The following is a 17,738-nucleotide window of genomic DNA, read 5'->3' on the forward strand; positions in this document are numbered from 1 at the left end:
AAGAAAATAACAGGAACAACCATGAATCTAAGCACATAATAATTAGTCATTATATATCAAGCAGATGAATAAATAAATATATATGTGTGTATGTATATACATATGTATATTTATATATGGTGTATATATAATAAATATATATACATATATATTTATTACATATATATAATACAAGATCTTGTATTTCTAAGACCAATATTTTATTTTGTATTATTTTTTAATTTGGGGGAGAAGTAGGAATCAACATAGGATTACTACCTTTTTTATTTTTCCAATATATTTTATTTAAATAATCATCTCTACTATTATCACTTCATAATATGAGACCCTTTTACTTTAAAAAAAAAATTATCTCATCCCAGAATAAATGACAATCTTTCCAGAAAAAGATTCATTAGTACATTGACTAGGAGTCCTAGTTGTCTTTTACAGTCTCCCTTTGTGTAATTTAAAACAAAATAATATGTTACAGAGTCTAAATAATTAACATAATTATTGGAAGAAACAAAGGAGTAGACTCTACGCAGAACTTCCATTACTGGGGACATCCCAGAACCTGGTGACACCCAAGAACCTGGCCAGTGAAAAGATCCAAGTCAGGAAGGTGCTGCACATGTTCTTGCTTCTTAATATGGACCTTCCTTCTTAAGACCATTTTTCCTGCATCCTCTAGGTTTTGGTAGCTTGTATCCTGATTTTCATTTGTCTCAAGATTTTTTATTTGTTTTAATTTCCTTTTATCCAGTTGCTATTAAGCAGCATATTGTTTTGTCCTATGTACCCAAACTTTTTCCTGTTTTACTTATACTTGATTTCTAATTTTAGGCATTATAGTCACAGAAAGTACTGAGTATAACTTTGATTTTTGTAGTTTTATTAACAATTGACTTGTGTACCCTCATCTGGTCTATTCTTAGAAATGTTCCAAGTGCATGTGAAATAAAATGTATATGCACAGTTTTGAGATGGTGTGTTCTCTAGATGCTGCTAAACTATTTGGTCTAGTTTCTCACTTAAGGTATCGTTTCCTTTTCTTTCTGTCTTGTTGATCTGTCCATTATTGTTAGTGGGGTGTTAAAATCCCCTAGTCCTACTGTATTGTCAATATCTCTCTTAAATTCTGTTATTGTTTCATGTATCTTAATGCTCCATTATCAATGCACATGTATTTATGAGTGTCATTTCTTCTTTTTAAATTAGGTCTTTTGTCATAAGGTGGTGTGTGTCACAATCTCTTAATGACTTTTTTAATTGAAAGTCTATTTTATCTGATCTAAATGTAGCAATTCCTGATTTTTGTTGTTGTTTTTGCCATGTGTTCATAGGACTGTCTTCCAGCCTAAAACAGCCTAAAATTCTTAAGTCTTTCCTTCTTTGTTGGTAAGATGAACTTTTTGTAGACAGCAGAAGTTGGACTTTTTTTTTTTAAGATTTATTTATTTATGCTTTCAAAAGTGGGATACAGGCCAGAGGTGCAGGGGTGGTGAGAGGTTCACCAGAGACAGAGTGGGGAGCAGAACAGGCCGACTGATGAAGTACACTGCTGAGGGGAGCAGCGGTGGGTCAGGAGAGGTCTGCTGCACCATGTGGGTCAGCTCCGTGGCAGGGGATTGAACTTTTGCTGCAGTGGCTTCAGAGAGCTTCATAATGTGGTGCTTTAACCCATTGTGCCACCAGGAAGGGCCAAAAGTTAGACTTTGTTTTTAAATCAATTCAGCCCTTGGTACTTTTTAACTGGTAAATTCAGGGCACTTACATTTAAAGTGGTATTGAGACATAAGTGCTCATTTCCATTTTGCTGTTTTACTTTTAGAGGGGAAGGATATTTCTTGTTTGTTTTTAATTTCTCTGGGTCTTCTTTTTATGTTTTGTTTAGTTTCCATTTCAGTTGTCTTATGCGTTATTTCTATTTTTTGTTTGAAAGTTCTGCCAAGGTTAATATATGATGAGCTTTTTGTGTGACCCATTGGATGATTCGGCCTCTGATTTGTTCTGATGGACCACATTGTTATTTTCATGTGATATAATTCTTCACTCTTCATGGGATATAATTTAGGAGTCTGTAACTCTATGTTTGGTGTTCTATTGGGTTGGTTTTTTTTTAAAGATTTATTTATTTATGCATAAAGAGCTGGGGTACAGGCCAGAGGTGCAAGGGGTGAGCGTATTCACCGGTGACAGAGTGGGGAGCAGAACATGCAGATGGACTGAAATACACTTCTGAGGAGAGCAGCGGGTAATTCAGGAGAGGTCTGCCGTGCCATGTGGGTCAGCTTCCTGGCCGGGGATCAAACTCATGCTGTAGTGGTTGTGATCCCTTCATAGTACTGTGCTTTAACCTGATGTGCCACCAAGGAGGGCCCTGTTCTGTTGTTTTTTAATAATCCCTTTAAGACATCTTCTTGTGTGGCTTGGTATTGATAAATTGCTTCAATTTTTGCTTCTCACTGAAGCTCCTTACTGTAACTTCCTTCTGCCTTGCATGTTAATTTAGCAAGGTAAGGTATTATAGACTGGAAATCTTTTCCCCATTAATGACTTAAATATCTCCTGCCAATCTCTTCTTACTTTTAATGTTTCTACTGAAATGTCTACTGAGCTATTCCCATATAGTTTACTTGTTTTTCTCTTGATAATTTTTTTAGTATTGTCCTTGTCATTGACTTTCAACAGCTTTATTATGATGTAGCTTTATGACTTGATGTAGTATTACTTTGTTTGGAGGTCTTTAAGCCTCTTGGATCATGCCATCTGGTTGATTTTCCAGACTGAGATTGTTTTCAGTGATTATTTCTTTAGAGAGAACTTCTCTGACTTTCTTCTTTCTCTTCTTCTGGGATCCCCCAAGAGATTAAAGAATAATCTCTTTATTTAAAAAAAAAAATTCAATTTCATACAAGAACTGGGATCTAGGCCAGAGGTATGATGTGTGAAAAGATTCACCAGAGACAGAATGGGGGACAGAACAGGCAGATCGATGAAGTACACTGCTGAGGGGAGCAGTGGGCGGGTCAGGAGAGGTCTGCCGCGCCATCTGGGTTACCTCCAGGGCCGGGGATCAAACTCACACTGAAGTGGCTGTGGCCAGCTTGCGTTGTTGTGTTCTAACTGATTGGGCCACGGGGAGGACCCTAACATTGTACTTTCAAGCTCATTAATTCTCTCTGTTGCTTGTAATTTCCTGTTGTTGAGACCAATCTTTATAGTTTTTAATTTGATTATAGTATTTCTTAGCTCCATTATTCTAGTTGTAACTACCTCATATTTTCTTTCTCTTTATTCTGTGCCTGCTTTATCCTCTATTGTTTGTTCATTTGTTTATTTGTTTTAATTCCAGAAGTATTGTTAAAATTACCGTCTTGAACTCCTCTTCAGTTATGTTCAACAGATCTGCTGAATTGATAATCCTCTCAGGCTATTTTTTGCTCCAGTATTGATGTATGTTATGCTATCTCTCCACTTCCATTTTTTATTGGTTGTAGTAGGAAAAGACTACTAGACTATTGACTTTGTACCTACTGAAGTAATCGAAGAACTGGTACCAGCAATGGGAAGTAGGTTGAAAAGGAGCTGGGCAGTAGGATACCAAAGGATCACCTCCAGTGAGCACTGGAGGTTCCAGCTTCTTTCTGAGCTGTGGGTGCCAGGGTTGTGTGGTGGGGAGTCACAGTGATCACCTCCTATTAGTCGGCTCCTCCTAAGTCCTGTATAGCCTCACATCAGCGTCCATCACTAGTCTGTTTTTGAGCTCTACATGTAGCGCTGGATGTGGTGCTGTGTATAGTTCATGTGGGGTGACAGGCTGAGAGTTGTTCTCCGCTCTTTTCCATCAAAGATTCTTATCCTGGGGTGTTTGCCCTGCTATTATCAGGTGCTCAAGGCTTGGTTTATGCGCATATTCATTTGTAATCTTGATTTTTAGCCCTGAGATGTGTTGTGGCAGGTGTTTTGAATATTCCAGCCTTGGCTTTGAACAGGAGCCTCCTCTGTGAGGAGAGGCAGGTGATCCACCTAGTCCTCCCCCACAAGCCTCCCTTCTAACCTTGCCACATAGGTCAGGCTCCAGCTGTTCTATATCAAGAGCCTCAGGCTCTAGTCAGAATCCCTGTCTCTGCATCCTGGCTCCTATATCTCTCCAACAGTGTGTCCCCTGTTCTGGGGACCTTCTTGTGCCTCCTCACCCAGTACAGAGCAGTCCCTGACATTGGTCTGCAGCCCTGAGCCAGCAACTGTAGGAGGTTTTGTACAGCAGCTGTCCCTCCCTCTAGTGGGCTATGCTCCCCTAGTATCACTGCAAACACAGTTCAATTAGTTTTTCCTCTCCCTTCCCCATTTTCCTGCAGGGAATTTTGGCTTTGTCTGCTATCATCCAGCTGTTAGAATATGGAAGAGGTGAGACCAGGGCATTCACTCTGCTGCCCTCTTGCCAGACTTCTGCAACTAAAATTTTATTTGAATTGATTTAAATTTTAAAAGTGATGATTTTTGGAAAACTCTTGGCTTAACTTGTCTATGTAAATGTGCTTTTTCATCTGTAAATCTTATGAAAGCTAAATACAGATCAAGTAATTTCCAATGAAAATTTAGCATATTTTTGACACAAATTGAGATGTGCTATAGATGCAGAATATACACTAGATTCTAAATATAATAAAAAGAATTTAGAATATACCATTAATAATTTTGATGTTGGTTATATGTGGAAAGGATAATGTTCTGGGTATTGTGTAACAGGTTAAACAAAACATATTATTAAAACTGACTTCAACTCTTTTTTTTTTTCATTACTACTAAATAATGTAAAAATTAAGTATGTGTAGTTTTCACTACATTTCAGATGAGCAGCACAGATGTCAGATATGAACAGTGGCACGAAAGCACTCAGCAGCCAGATAGGGTGGCAAGGGTGTGTGTTGCCTCTGAGCATCTAACCCTACAGAGCTAAGCCTGTCTTCCAGCGCTAAACCCAACAGGAGAAGGTTTAGACATAAACATGCTTAAAAGCATAAGTCACAAATACACTGTTGTAGGAACCAGCCACATAACCACCCATCAAAAGGAGCAAGATAAGGCTACAAGCAGTGGCAGTTTCTCTAAGACAAACACACACAATCCCAGTCAATGTCTACGGTCAGTGAGTGACCAGTGTGACGTCTCTGCATTGTTCCATGGACTCAAAAGAGGGTCCATGGAAACCCTCAAATGTGGTAACTGCACTCCAAGGGTGAAGAAACGAAAGCCAAAGAAATGAGTACTGTGCACCAGAGCTACAGCCCTTATGTCCCCCAGAACACGCCTTCCTCAGCAAAAATGCAGGCAAACAGGTCAGTTGGAACTGAGAAGGGAGCTAAGCCACAAAGATCAGGCAGTTGCCACCTACCCTGAAAGGCCAAGCCTCCCTTTGCTGACACTGAGTCCACTCTGAGGAATTGGAGCTGGGCCAGAGGTCTTCTAGTCCATCAAAAGCTCAGAGACCAGGAAAAACAGAGAGGGCAAGATATACACACCACCACACCATGGCATTGATTCACAACTCCAGAAAACTTAATGTGTGGGGAACAAAAAGTAAAGATTCCTTTGACTGGTATGGATAGCAAGAAGGGGACAATGGAAGAAAATGGAAACACTGTGATGGGTCTCTAAGGGAGAGAGACGCTAACCCTGTACCAAGAGAACCAAGAGAAGACCAAAGCACCAACCTGGAGTAGCTAGCAGACCTTGGTGGGGTGGAAAGACTAAGGAGAATAGTGGAAGGGGTGAGGGTAGGTGGTAAAGAGAGAAGAGGCAAAAGAGCCCTCTGAAAAGGTCTGGGTTTTGTTTTAAGATTTATTTATTTACGCATACAGAACTGGGGTACAGGCCAGAGGTGCAAGGGCGGTCAGAGGATTCACCAGAGACAGAGTAGAGAGCAGAACAGGCAGATCAACAAAGTACACTGCTGAGGGGAGCAGTGGGCAGGTCAGGAGAGGTCTGCCACGCCATGTGGGTCACCTCGGGGTGAAGGTCAAACTCATGCTGAAGTGGCTTTAGCTACTTAGTGCTGTGCTTTAGCCTGCTGTGCCACCAGGGAGTGCCCCGAAAGTTCTGTTTTTAACAGAAAAAAAGTGAACCTCCTTTATTTACCATATTGGACCCAAACAAGTTTCACATGAGAAGTATAGTGTATAAAAGGCTTCCCCCCAATCTGCCCCTGTAGATATAATTTTACCAAGTACAGCAGTTCAACCCCATACCTAAATTTATCAATCTAAGCAAAATACAGTTTGTAACAAAGAAAAGCAATTTTCATATTTTATTACACAATGTTGTTCATCATGGAAAAAGCTTTAATGTTTTTAATTAAATATGGTAGCAATTGTTAGTGCTGCCAAAGAGATTTCCTGTCCTTGAAAAAAAATTAACACTGTTTGCAAACTAAAATTGCTAGAAGTGAGTCAAACAAAACCTGTGTTCTTTTTTCAGGACCCCGCCTCTTGATCTCTTTTCTAACACCTAGTTAGATGCTGAAATAATATTATTTGACTGAATTGAGTGTTCTTTATCCCTAGTCTTCACTTCCTGACCCTAAATTGGACCATTATGCATATGAAAATATCCCCACCCACAAAATCCTAAGCTTTGTCAAGTGTCTTTGATTCATAACATTGTCTCGGAGACACTTGCCTAAAGGGAATGACTGAGGGTTTCAGAGAGAAGGAAGCACACAAAGACAGGACCATAGGCAGAGACATAAAGTGCATAACAGAAAGACAGGCAGATTCAAGGACGGGGTGACTGCAGAGATAGCAATAGCAAAACGAAGTCAGAGACTCACAACACACACCCCTTCGAGATAAGGAGATTTTAAAATGGGCAAGAATGATACTTTGGAATTGTCTCTTAAGCTTTAATCTTTTATGATAATGACAGAGAAGATGAGGCAGTCATGGGAGAAAAAAAGAGGTGAAGGATAGCAAGATAGAAAGCCAGGCATAACTGCCCGTTTCTAGATTTGGCGTGAAACTTTGTGATAGCCACCTCATGCCCCCTTGATTAGGATACTTTACCCTTCCAACATCCCAAGTCTTCTCTCCGCATGGAGAACTCTTTGCAAGCCCAAATTCTCTCTAGCATCTTTCATGAAACTTTCTCACTCCGCTCCCTGCCTTTTCGATTCCCAAAGCATGAGTTCATACTACATCCCCTAACTACAAGGTATGTGCTATTTTAGGGTTGACCTAAAATTTCCCACACGAGAACTGTGGTTTCCTCAAGGCTCCAGACACTATCTTATATATTTCTGTATTCCCCATGCTACCCGCCCAGTTCTGGGTATTACTAAGTGCTCAGTGAATACTTGTGTACTGACCGGTCCCCAAAGTGTGCCACAAGGGCACCCTAACAGTCCTTTGGGCTATTAAATAGCTTCCGGAGACTGGCCGCTGTGCTTTCTCCATCCCCTGGACTTCTGCGCCCCCTGCCGGCAAGGAGGGGATCTACAATATAAGCAGGACAAAGCAGGTTGAAAGGATGGTCCTGACCAGGCAAGGCTGTCAAAGGCACTCTGGCCTCATCAATGACCCCAGACATCTTCCAAAGATTCTGATGATATTTTTTAACAGAGCCATCTGCTGTATTCTTCTGTGTTGGATCAAATACCACAGCCTCCCAGTGCCCAGTGTCCTTCAGACAGCGTTCCACGCAGCCTGGCATCAGTACAGGGGATGCTCAGAGCTTCTCATCCAGTTCGAGGGCTTGGTTGACCAGGGCCAGCCTGTGGACTGGGTATGAGCTGTCCCCATTTAGGTACTTCTGGATGACGGAGGCACAGTCCAGCCGCTCCATCATGGTCATGAGGTAGTGCAGCTCCTGCAAGCTGCCGTTTTGCTCCTCAAACAGCTCCAGGATGGCCGCCGCTGGGCTGCGCTGGCAGGACAGGAAACTATCCGGGAGGTGGGGAGAGAAGGAGAAAGGGCGGAAGGGCACTGAGGTGAGATCCACTCGCAGTCACACACCCTCCTCTCTCCCAGCCCTGGTCCTCATCCTGCCTTGCCTGCTTTTCAGGGAGCTCAGAGAGATAGGAGGACCCAGGACTTTGAACCTGAGAGCGTCCTGACTCAGAGGAATACTTCTCGCTAGGATTGAGTTTCCTCTGCTTATACCAAGGGCCTGGATGAGAGGACTCTAAGGTTGCTTCCACCTCTGATGTTCTCTCATTGCCTTCTCTACCTCACCCCCACCCAAAAGATATTCCCACCCTCCTGCTTGCAGCCTGCTGACTGGCTCACCCCTCTCTCACGCCACACATCCTGCCCACACACACGTTAGTCTATACCATGGCTTTTACCGTGACCCTCCTCTGCTTAAAAACTTTGTAGTCTATGGTGGGAATGCAAACTAGTACAACCACTATGGAAAACTGTTTGGAGGTTCCTCAAACTGCTAAACATGGAGCTTCCCTACGACCCAGCAATCCCACTCCTAGGTATCTACCCAAAAGACACAAAAACACTTATTGAAAAAGATACCTGCACCCCCATGTTTATTGCTGCTTTCTTTACAATTGGAAAAACATGGAAGCAGCCCAAATGCCCAAAAGTAGATGACTGGATAAAAAAGAGGTGGTACATGTATACAATGGAATATTACTCAGCAACCAAAAACAAGAAACATGTCTTTTGCAGCAACTTGAATGGAGCTGGAAAAGATCATGCTTAGTGAGATAAGCCAGAAAGAGAAAGAAAAATACCAGATGGTTTCACTCATAGCAGGAGTATAATGGACCAGGCGAGAAAATAACAAAAATAATGAACAACCAGAGACATATACCAGAGACATTTTGTGGGGGTGGAGTGGGGAATGGGATCAAAAAGGGGGGGGGGAGGGAATGGGAAATGCAGGATTATGGTGATGGCACACAGGTGACTTGGTGATGGGAAATCCACGGGATTACAATCAAGATGGAAAAAAAATTTACAAAATGATGTAAAAATAAACTTTTGTAATAAAAAAATAATAATATAAAAAATGGTACTAAAAATAAAAAAAAAGAAAACTATAACTCCAATTTATTGACTCAATATGGTTCATTCAGATATGAACACTTAAAATTTTGGTAAACTATCTGACCTTTTTTCTTCTCATACATGATTACATGGAACAGATTATACAATAAATTTTCTATTTTTAAAGTCAAATAAACTAGACATTTCCTTTTAAAAAAAAAAAAAAACTTTGCAGTCTACACTTCTCTGTTCATCCAAACCCTGACCTTGCCCTGTTTTCCTCTGACCTTTTCTCCCCTCCTCCCATCCTGAACCTTCCTTCCTCAAGCCCATCCCTCTTCCCACTTTGTACACACCACTCCCACAACCACTTCTGGCACTTTCCCCAGCAGGAAAGGCTGAGCCCCTTCCCCTCCACCTGCTTCCCTTCCATAGCCCAAATTCCCAGCTCCCAGATGGAAGTAATCATCCTATACTCATAATTCCTTGTTACTCTTGCTTCAGCTGTTTTGTGTTGGTTTATTTTCAACTGTTGTGCAGTGCTGGTACATATGATAAGGAAAAAGGAACACTGGTCTTTATTTTTTAAGCTCTCTGTAACTTGCAATGGAGTATAGCTCCTCAAGGCTGGATACTTGATAAATGTTTAATAAATAGGTAACAGTGAAATCTATCCCATGTTCAAGGTACAGTTCTAGCCCATTTCCCAGGTGGCCTTCCCTGATCACTGTACTCAATGGAGTCTGGATTCTGGGGATTAGCTCAGAATTTTCCTACTGATTTCTCTTGACAGAGAGCATGGTTGCACGTCCCCATTCCTGCTAACATTTATTGAATTGACATACGCCAGACACTTGGGAGCATGCTTCACATACATCACCATACAGTCCTCCATTCTGTATAGACAGGCACAGAATGGGCCCGATTGCTTGAATGCTAGTTGGTTTGTTATAAAATATTTGTTGATCACCTTCTAGGTGCTGAGAGTACAGGGATAAATGGAAAGAATAGCCTTTTTTTGAAGGATGTGGAAGAGAGCAGCCAATCTTTCTGCTAAGTAGCTCCTTTGTCTCTGGCTGTGCTCTAATGATTTATAATAACAAACATATATACTGGGCTCTGCCCCTGGTTTCTAGCATAGAACTCCCCAAACCCTTCCCATTCCCTAAATGATAATAGCAGCAGCAATGTTGTAATGTTTGTTTGTTCTAATATTTGGTTCCTAATACAGGGCTCCTAAATCCTTTAGAATCTCAAGGACCATTACAGTATCTTTTGTTCTAATGAGGTGATGCTGGGTGGGGTTCTGGATGGTTCCAGGATGGAGGCTGAGCACCAAAAAGACCAAGCCATTATTGGAAGCATGGGGCTTTTACCCCCACTGCCCCCCCCCATTCTGTCAAGAAGAGAGAAGAAGTGAAAGTAGTTAATGATTAATCATGACTACGTGATGAAACGTCCATAAAGTTCACAGTAGTCGAGGGTGGGGAGATCTTCCTAGCGATAGTTGGTGAACACAGGGTGGTGCTGAGAATGCCGTGTCCCAGAGAGGTCATGGAAGCTCCACTTGCCTGTCCACATACTTTGCCCTATGCCTCTCTTTCAGCTGTCCATCTAATCTTTATTATAGCCTTTAATAAGCTGGCCAATAAAAGTGGCTATTTCAATGAAATAGAAGCTGATGAGGGGATTGTTGGAATCTCCAATTTATAGTCAATTGCACACAAGCACAAGAGAGAGCCTGGTCTTGCCACTGGAGTGTCAAAAGTGGGTGGGGGAATTGTGGGGCTGATCCTTCATCTATGGATTTGGATGCTAGTGTCTGGAGAACACAACCCTCCAGATAGTGTCACCATTGAGTCAAACTGTAGGACACCAAACTGATGAGGCAGAGAGCTATTTAGTGTTGGCAGAAAACCTTTACATATGTGGTAACCAGCAGCATCAAAAGTACTCTGGGTAAAAGACAAGGAGACACATTGAAGAACAACCTTGTGTCTTCCATACACAGACAGGGTTCCGGTTCCAGTGTCCTGAGAATCCCAAATCCCAGTCCTCCTTACCGGATTTTCATGCCACAGAGCCCCAAGTGGGAGGCCAGTCGGCGCCAGTCATTGCCTGTGATGCTATTTGGCTCCAACAGCATCTGCAGTTGCTCAAAGAGCTCAGGAGGCAGCCTGCAGCAGGGAAGGGTGTTCTTGGAGGGGAGGATCACCAGACCTGTCTGGTCCCATATGCTCCCTTCCAATGTTGCACTCATCCGGAAGGTATGGAGGCAGAGATCTCAAACCTGCAGCCCCAGCAATCCTCCCTCTGCCTCACCTGTTGCAGGGCGGTGGCTGAGAGACAGGGGGTGGCATGGTCCAGGATTCCTCTTCCGATGCCTGGAATCTGAGGATTTCCATGTACTTCGTCTCCAAGCCCTGAGTCAACAGAGGGTTAGGGAACACACTTAAGCTCCTAGACATCACCCCAAGAAGGAAGCTGGAGAACCTACGTCCATACCTCAGTTCTCCTTCAGTCTGTCACCCACAGCCATTTTACCAGGACACAGCCTCCAGCCACTCAGGATCCCTAGCTTCTGCTCCCCCAGCCCTAAAACTCTCACTGCTTGCCCAGTGAGCTCTGGGACCTGAAAACCAAACAGAGGGCATCCGTGGACACCAGGAGAAGCCCAGCTGGGGCCATGGGCAGGAGGTCATTCAGTAGAGAAACACTGAACTTAGACATACTTTCCTCCATCCTCCATTCTTCCTTCCTGAGTTCTTCCTCCCTGGGGGGTATCTGCCTACACTCCATTAAGACGCCACCAAGATTCCGCAAAGACTCTCAGCCTGATTTCTCTGGCTCTTTCCTGGGGCCAGTGAGACAGCTAACCCAGATCTCTCCTACTAAAGACCCCGCCACTCCCCACAATGGCGATACACACATCATCTTCAGATGTGAACGGTCAGTCCAGAAAGAAACCTCTTTTATTTGACGCTAAGTTCCTCTGAGTTGGGAGTGAGGTTACTCTAGGATTTGGCTCTTTGACCCTGTACGAGATTTACCCATAAACAGACCTAAGAATCAGGAACAGAAAGTGGCCTGGAGGCCAGGGAACCTAAGCCCTGAAGAAATGCCATCATCACCTGGCATGTGATTAGGGCCATATTTACCGGGTCCACAAGCCCCTTGCCCACTTTACCCAGGAACCACCACCCCCAGCTCTGCCCTTCCTCTGCCCTTCAGCTCCAACTCACATCCTGAAAGGTGTGCATGGTGACGATGATCTCATTGGTTAATGTCGAGCAGTCTTCATTCTCACTACCTACAAAGACGAGAGGAGATGGCAGGTGAAAGAGGTAAACGCCCGGGCTCAAAGCAGGCGATGCAAAAAGGTCTCTGTGGGAAGGCTTTGGAGATCTAAAGGTGTAGGGCCCGATGCTGCCCGCCCGTGTCTCTTTCTCTGCAAGAGCTATGTGGCTCCGCCCTTTAAGAGGTCTGTGCATGGCTGAACGAGCTGCTGCGGAGCTCCAGGACTAACACGCAGGAGAGGGCCGGGGTTCCTGAACTACCTGCTTTTCTCCGGAAGCAGAAGGAGCGGAAAGGGCACTTCCCATGCCAGATGTGAAGATGGGGAACAAGCTGGGAACTGCTCTCATCCACATTCTCCCAACCTGGGAGGGAACAGAGAATGGAAGGCCTCAGAGATGGGGCCCTCCCCAGCATTCAAAACCTACTCCTTGCAGGCACTCTTCAGGGTGCTCTAGGGAGAGGTGAGGAGGGAGCAAAGAACAAAGCAAGCTGAGTGGATGGGAGGCCTGAGAGTTTGGGGAGCGGGGATGGGGGAAGAGGGGGAGAAAGCATCTACCACCACACACTCAGCATGCAGACACACCCTCTCTCTCACCTCCCCACCGAGCCCCGTAAAATACCAGGCACCCGAGTGCAATCCACACTCACCCAAACAGCTCAGGCGCCCAGAAGAGAGGATGCCCACAGGGCACCCCAGCCCACATCAGGAAGCAAAAGGAACCCACGCCAAGCAGGGACTCCTCTGGCAGCCTCTCCACCCAGTGGGACCATAAAATCCTCCCCTTTCTCCCTGCCTCTGCAGGCACAACACCTCCCCTCATTTCTTCCATCCCATATCACTGTTCCTCCAAGGAGCCAGGGCTGGGTGCACCCAGGCAACACCTGGGTGCAGGAGCTGGGGGGGCTCCCTAAGGCCTATGTAGAAGCCAGAAGGTCCCCCTAAAGCTTCTGCCTGCCCAGCTGTGCCCCAAAGACACTGGAGGTTCCCAGATTTTCACCCCAGCGAAAGTCTCCCCCCCAACCACCACACATTGTCCCCAGAACCCAGCCTCCCTCACCCTCAGAGATGTACTTGAGCTTCAGGTACTGGTCCCCTCGGGCCCTGGTGAAATCAAAGAGTTGACAGGGCCCATGGAGGCGCCCGCCATGGGGCTGCTCGTTGGTCAAGGCCCACTGCAGGGCGCAGGGTGTGTTGTTGAGGAAGTAGACTCTCAGCTGCAGGTGGGTCTGTCCTGGTGCCAGCGGGGAGCAAAATAGAGCCAGCTGCAGCCACTTGCGGGCTTCCTGGCACACTGGAGCCTCCAGCACGCAGGTATAGAGGCTGTGGAGGGAGAGATGGGGGGCCGTGCACTGGGTGGGGCCGGGGACAGTGTGCGGCCACCCAGCTCTGGCAGGCCCAGGGCCACCAGGGAGAGAAGAGTGGTCTAAGGCATGTCTAGGGAGGGTCTGGGAGGGCAAGGCCGGCCAGGGAGAAGACAAGTGAGTCACCCCACAGCCGCAATCAGCAAGAGGAACCAGCCAGTATTCGCCCACAGGGAGGGAAGGAAGGGGGTGTGGGGCGACCAGGCTTGGGAAGGGGTCCCACACATGGCCTTGCTCTGGTCAGCGGGTGGCAAGGAAATTTGGGAGGCAGATGGCTGAAGAGTCTAGGAAGAGCTGAAGACAGATGAGATGAATGTGTCTGGAGGGGAACAAACTACCTGAGACAGTTGGGGCAGTCCTGAACCAGGGTGCAGGGAAGAAACAGATAATTTTAGACACAGAATAGGGGTGGAACCAGTCGCCTCCAGATGGAGGGCTGGGCTTGAGTCAGGCCTTTCTCGACACACGGAGGCAGCAGCATGGCAGGCTGTGTCGTCCTGGACAGAGTCAGGGGGAGAGACAAGCAGCCCCAGACAGAGGGTCAGAGGGCAGCGAAGAGACACGAGCAGATAAGGAATCAGCAGGTCGTCTGGGCAGTTCCATAAGAGACAACGAGGAGACACAAAGAAGCGGGTGGGAAGGACGGGCTCTGGGCCCCCACCTACCTGAAGTGGGAGAGTTTGATGCGACACTCGTCCCGGGAGGTGTGGGCCCCCAACCGCCCCAGGGGCTTCCAGGCCTTAGTATCCAGCAGGGTGGTGTTGCTGCTATAGGTGCGGGCCTGGATGGGCTCCTGGGCACAGTGCTTGAACGTGAGAGTGCAGGGCTTCAGGAAGGAGGCCCCATGAGGGCTACATGCCACCACTGGGCTCACCAGCCCCTGGGTGTGGGACAGTGAAGGGGCATCTGACAGGTCCCACACCAGGATCAGAGACACCCGCTCCTGGCGGCCCAGAGCCACGGCACCTGGGGAGGGGGGGAGCTGAGATGGGCCTGGCAGGTAGATGCATCTCTTCTCCCCCCACCCCACCGCCCAGAGTCCTGGCTGGAGTACCAGGGGGTGGGGTAGGCGCCCAGAAGAGAGGATGCCCACAGGGCACCCCAGAAGCAGCATGGAGGAAAAGCTGGTGGGCTGCTGTAACAAGCCACTCCCACCCTCCCAGGGCTACTGCTGACCCACAAGGGCCCTGGTGCTAATTTGCAAAAGCTGCTTTTCCTCCAGATACGACGTCTCTTTGTTAGAGAGTCGTCCCAACATGCTGTTCATTCGAACAAGGCATTTTATTCCCACCTGCCAGGAATTTGTCATAAAAATACATAACCTATCCATCTTCAGAGTCAACAGAGTCATACTGAAAATACAAGCAACTTTCAGAATTATGAAGATGTGGCTGAATGAGGCAGCACCCTCAGAACGAGTAACATGCCCTCTGAAGGGGTCTGGGTGCGGTTACCTGGTGGGATGAGCAGGGAGATGCCCGTATCCTGGAGGATCAGGCAGCCACCCCGGTGATCCACCTCTCGAGCCGAAAACACCAACAGTTTGTTCATCAGCTCTCGGACGACAGTCTGGCCTTGGGTGGGGGTGTGCAGTTCCTGATAGAAGGCGGCCATCTCTGGCAGCGGGGCTGGCAGGCCCTGCCTTGGGGATTCATTTCCTGGTGGGGCAGTGGGCTGGGACACAGGCTCGTCTTGGCTATCCGGATTGCAGAAGGTCCGCTGCAGCCAGCGAGGACAGTGCCATCGAAGGCACTGAGCCAGAAGGAGGGCACTGGCCACTGGCACCCCCACCAGCAATAGGAACTGGGCGGGTTGGAAGGAACTTTCATGGGTAGAGCACATGGGCCTGGTCTCTCGATGCCGCCAGCTCTGCTGCACCCTTGTGCTGACCACAGCCAAGGCCTAGAGTGAAAAAGAGGTCAGTACCAGCCTAAGCCCTTTCAAAGTCCTGGAGGCCAAGGTTTAACTTCCAAGTAGCTGCAATCGGGAACTCAGTTGTCTTCATTCCAGTGCACACCGACACCCCAGTTAGGTCAATTCCCTTAATACAACTTCACCTCTTTCTTTTTTTTTACTTTTTTTTTTATTAAAAAGTTTATTTTTACATCATTTTGCACATTTTTTTGTCATCTCCATTGTAATCCCCACGGGTTTCCCATCACCAAATCACCCCTGTGCCACCACCATAGTCCCGTGCATTTCCCTCCCTTCCCCCCCCCCCGTTTTTGATCCCATTCCCCACTCCACCCCCACAGAATGTCTCTGGTCTATGGTTGTTCATTATTTTTGTTATTTTCTCGCCTGGTCCATTATACTCCTGCTATGAGTGAAACCATCCGGTATTTTTCTTTCACCTCTTTCTTTAACTCAAGAACCTACCGTGGCTTCTCATAACCTAGTACAGCAGATTTGACTCCCCTGAGGCAGAAGGAGTTTGGGTTTGGAGTTAGAGGATGTGAGATCAAATGCCACCTTGGTCACTGTGTCTGAGTGAGCTTAAATTGCCTCAGTTTCCACATCTGGCCTTGATCTGTATGCGCCGATATGGAAAGATCTTTAAGTGGAAAGCAAGTCACAGAAAGAGAGACATCTCCTCAATGTAAATGAAACTATAGACAAAAATAGATAAATATTTATGGGTGCACATACATATGTAAATAATAGAGAAGGATCTGGAACAGTGCTATGCAAGAAAAATATAATGTGAGCCACATCCCAAAAAGCCAAAAGAAATAGGAGAAATTGATTTTAGTCATATTTAATTTAAGCCAATCCACTGAAAACAGTGTCATTCTGAATCAATATAAAACCATTAATGAGCTGTTTTACATAATTTTTTCACCCTAAACCTTTGAAATGCAACCATATTTCACTCAAAAATCACATCTCAGTTGGGACTCGCTCTGTTTCAAGTACTCGGAAGTCACAGATAACAGCAGATCCAGGCTTGGACGCTGCAGGTCTAGAAGGGTACACCCCAAATTACTCCCCCGGTGGTTACTGAGAGAAAAGAGAAATTGACAAGACAGAAGTATGAATGTGGACTTCTAGTTTTCTGAAATTTTTTTCTGGCTGCTTTATGTTCCTCATATCATGTCTAATGTCATTCTTTTAGAAAACTGTTACAAGTGGGGGTGGGAAAGCTACCTCTCAGCGTCATCACCAGGAGGGTGGCATGAGACCATGAGGAAAGTATTTGTAGATGATAAAGCACTATCCAAATATATCTGTTTATTTATGCCTCTCCTGCCAGAAAGGCCAGAAAGGAGCTCACTGGGTGAGGAGGTGGGGCAAGGGGAGGAGGCACAGAGGAAACACAAGCGTACCAAAAGTGAAAGAGTAACAAAAGCAAAGCAAAAGGACAAAAGAAAACAAAGCCTCCAGTGAGGCTGGAATGAGGCAGGGCTCCAACAGACCTGACCTCCACCCAGCTGGTCACCAGGCAGGGGCCGCATTTGGGACCTGGGACTCCCAGCAGCTTCCTGAGCTCTGCCAGGGGCCCTCCAGAAGCCACAGCCTCTGCCTCCTGCTTTCCCTCTTGTGCCCCAAGTTTCCAGCACCTCTGCAGTGTGGCCAGGCTGGCTCCTCACACCTCATTAATGCTACCCTCTGGCCTCTGCTCCTGCTGTGCTCTGACCGCTCACCTCTCCCCACCCGTCACCTCTACCCACCTAAGTCCCCTTTGTGCTCAACATCGCCACCTTCTGGCTCAGCAGCCCTTGACATTCATTCTGGCTCCACTGCCATCCCACCTCCCAGAGCAACTTGATTCTATACTGTCACGTGTGGTTTTTCCACACAAATGAATATTTTCTAAGCACCACCTGTGTGCCAGGCACTGTGGGATGTTCGGTCCTACCAAAGATGATGCCCTATTCAGCACTAAGGAGCTTCTGAAGGAAGGTCATTCATTCACTTGGTAGCAGCTAAGTTCTTTGAATAATAGCTTCTTTCAGGCCCTCCCTAGTGGCACAGCAGGTAAAAGCACAGCACTAAGAAGCTAAAGCCACTTCCGCATGAGTTCGATCCCTGCCCCGGAGGTGACCCACACAGCACAGCAGACCACTCCTGACCCGCCCGCTGCTCCCCTCAGCC

The 17,738-nt window shown here is 46.3% G+C and overlaps 1 protein-coding gene across 1 annotated transcript; it reads right to left on the reverse strand.

Moving 5' to 3' along the window:
* Positions 1 to 7,707: 7,707 nt before the first annotated feature.
* Positions 7,708 to 15,485, reverse strand: UNC5CL (unc-5 homolog C (C. elegans)-like). Its single transcript, XM_004674000.1, has 8 exons — positions 15,098 to 15,485; positions 14,309 to 14,609; positions 13,340 to 13,602; positions 12,542 to 12,643; positions 12,227 to 12,294; positions 11,307 to 11,407; positions 11,048 to 11,161; positions 7,708 to 7,921 (listed from the first exon to the last, which is right to left on the reverse strand). Exons 1-8 carry the CDS (start codon positions 15,483 to 15,485, stop codon positions 7,708 to 7,710), a joined length of 1,551 nt encoding a protein of 516 aa, XP_004674057.1.
* Between the last annotated feature and the right edge of the window lie 2,253 nt (positions 15,486 to 17,738).

Source organism: Condylura cristata, unplaced genomic scaffold, assembly GCF_000260355.1.
Source record: "Condylura cristata isolate star-nosed mole 26May11 unplaced genomic scaffold, ConCri1.0 scaffold00001, whole genome shotgun sequence".
Lineage (NCBI taxonomy): Eukaryota > Metazoa > Chordata > Mammalia > Eulipotyphla > Talpidae > Condylura > Condylura cristata.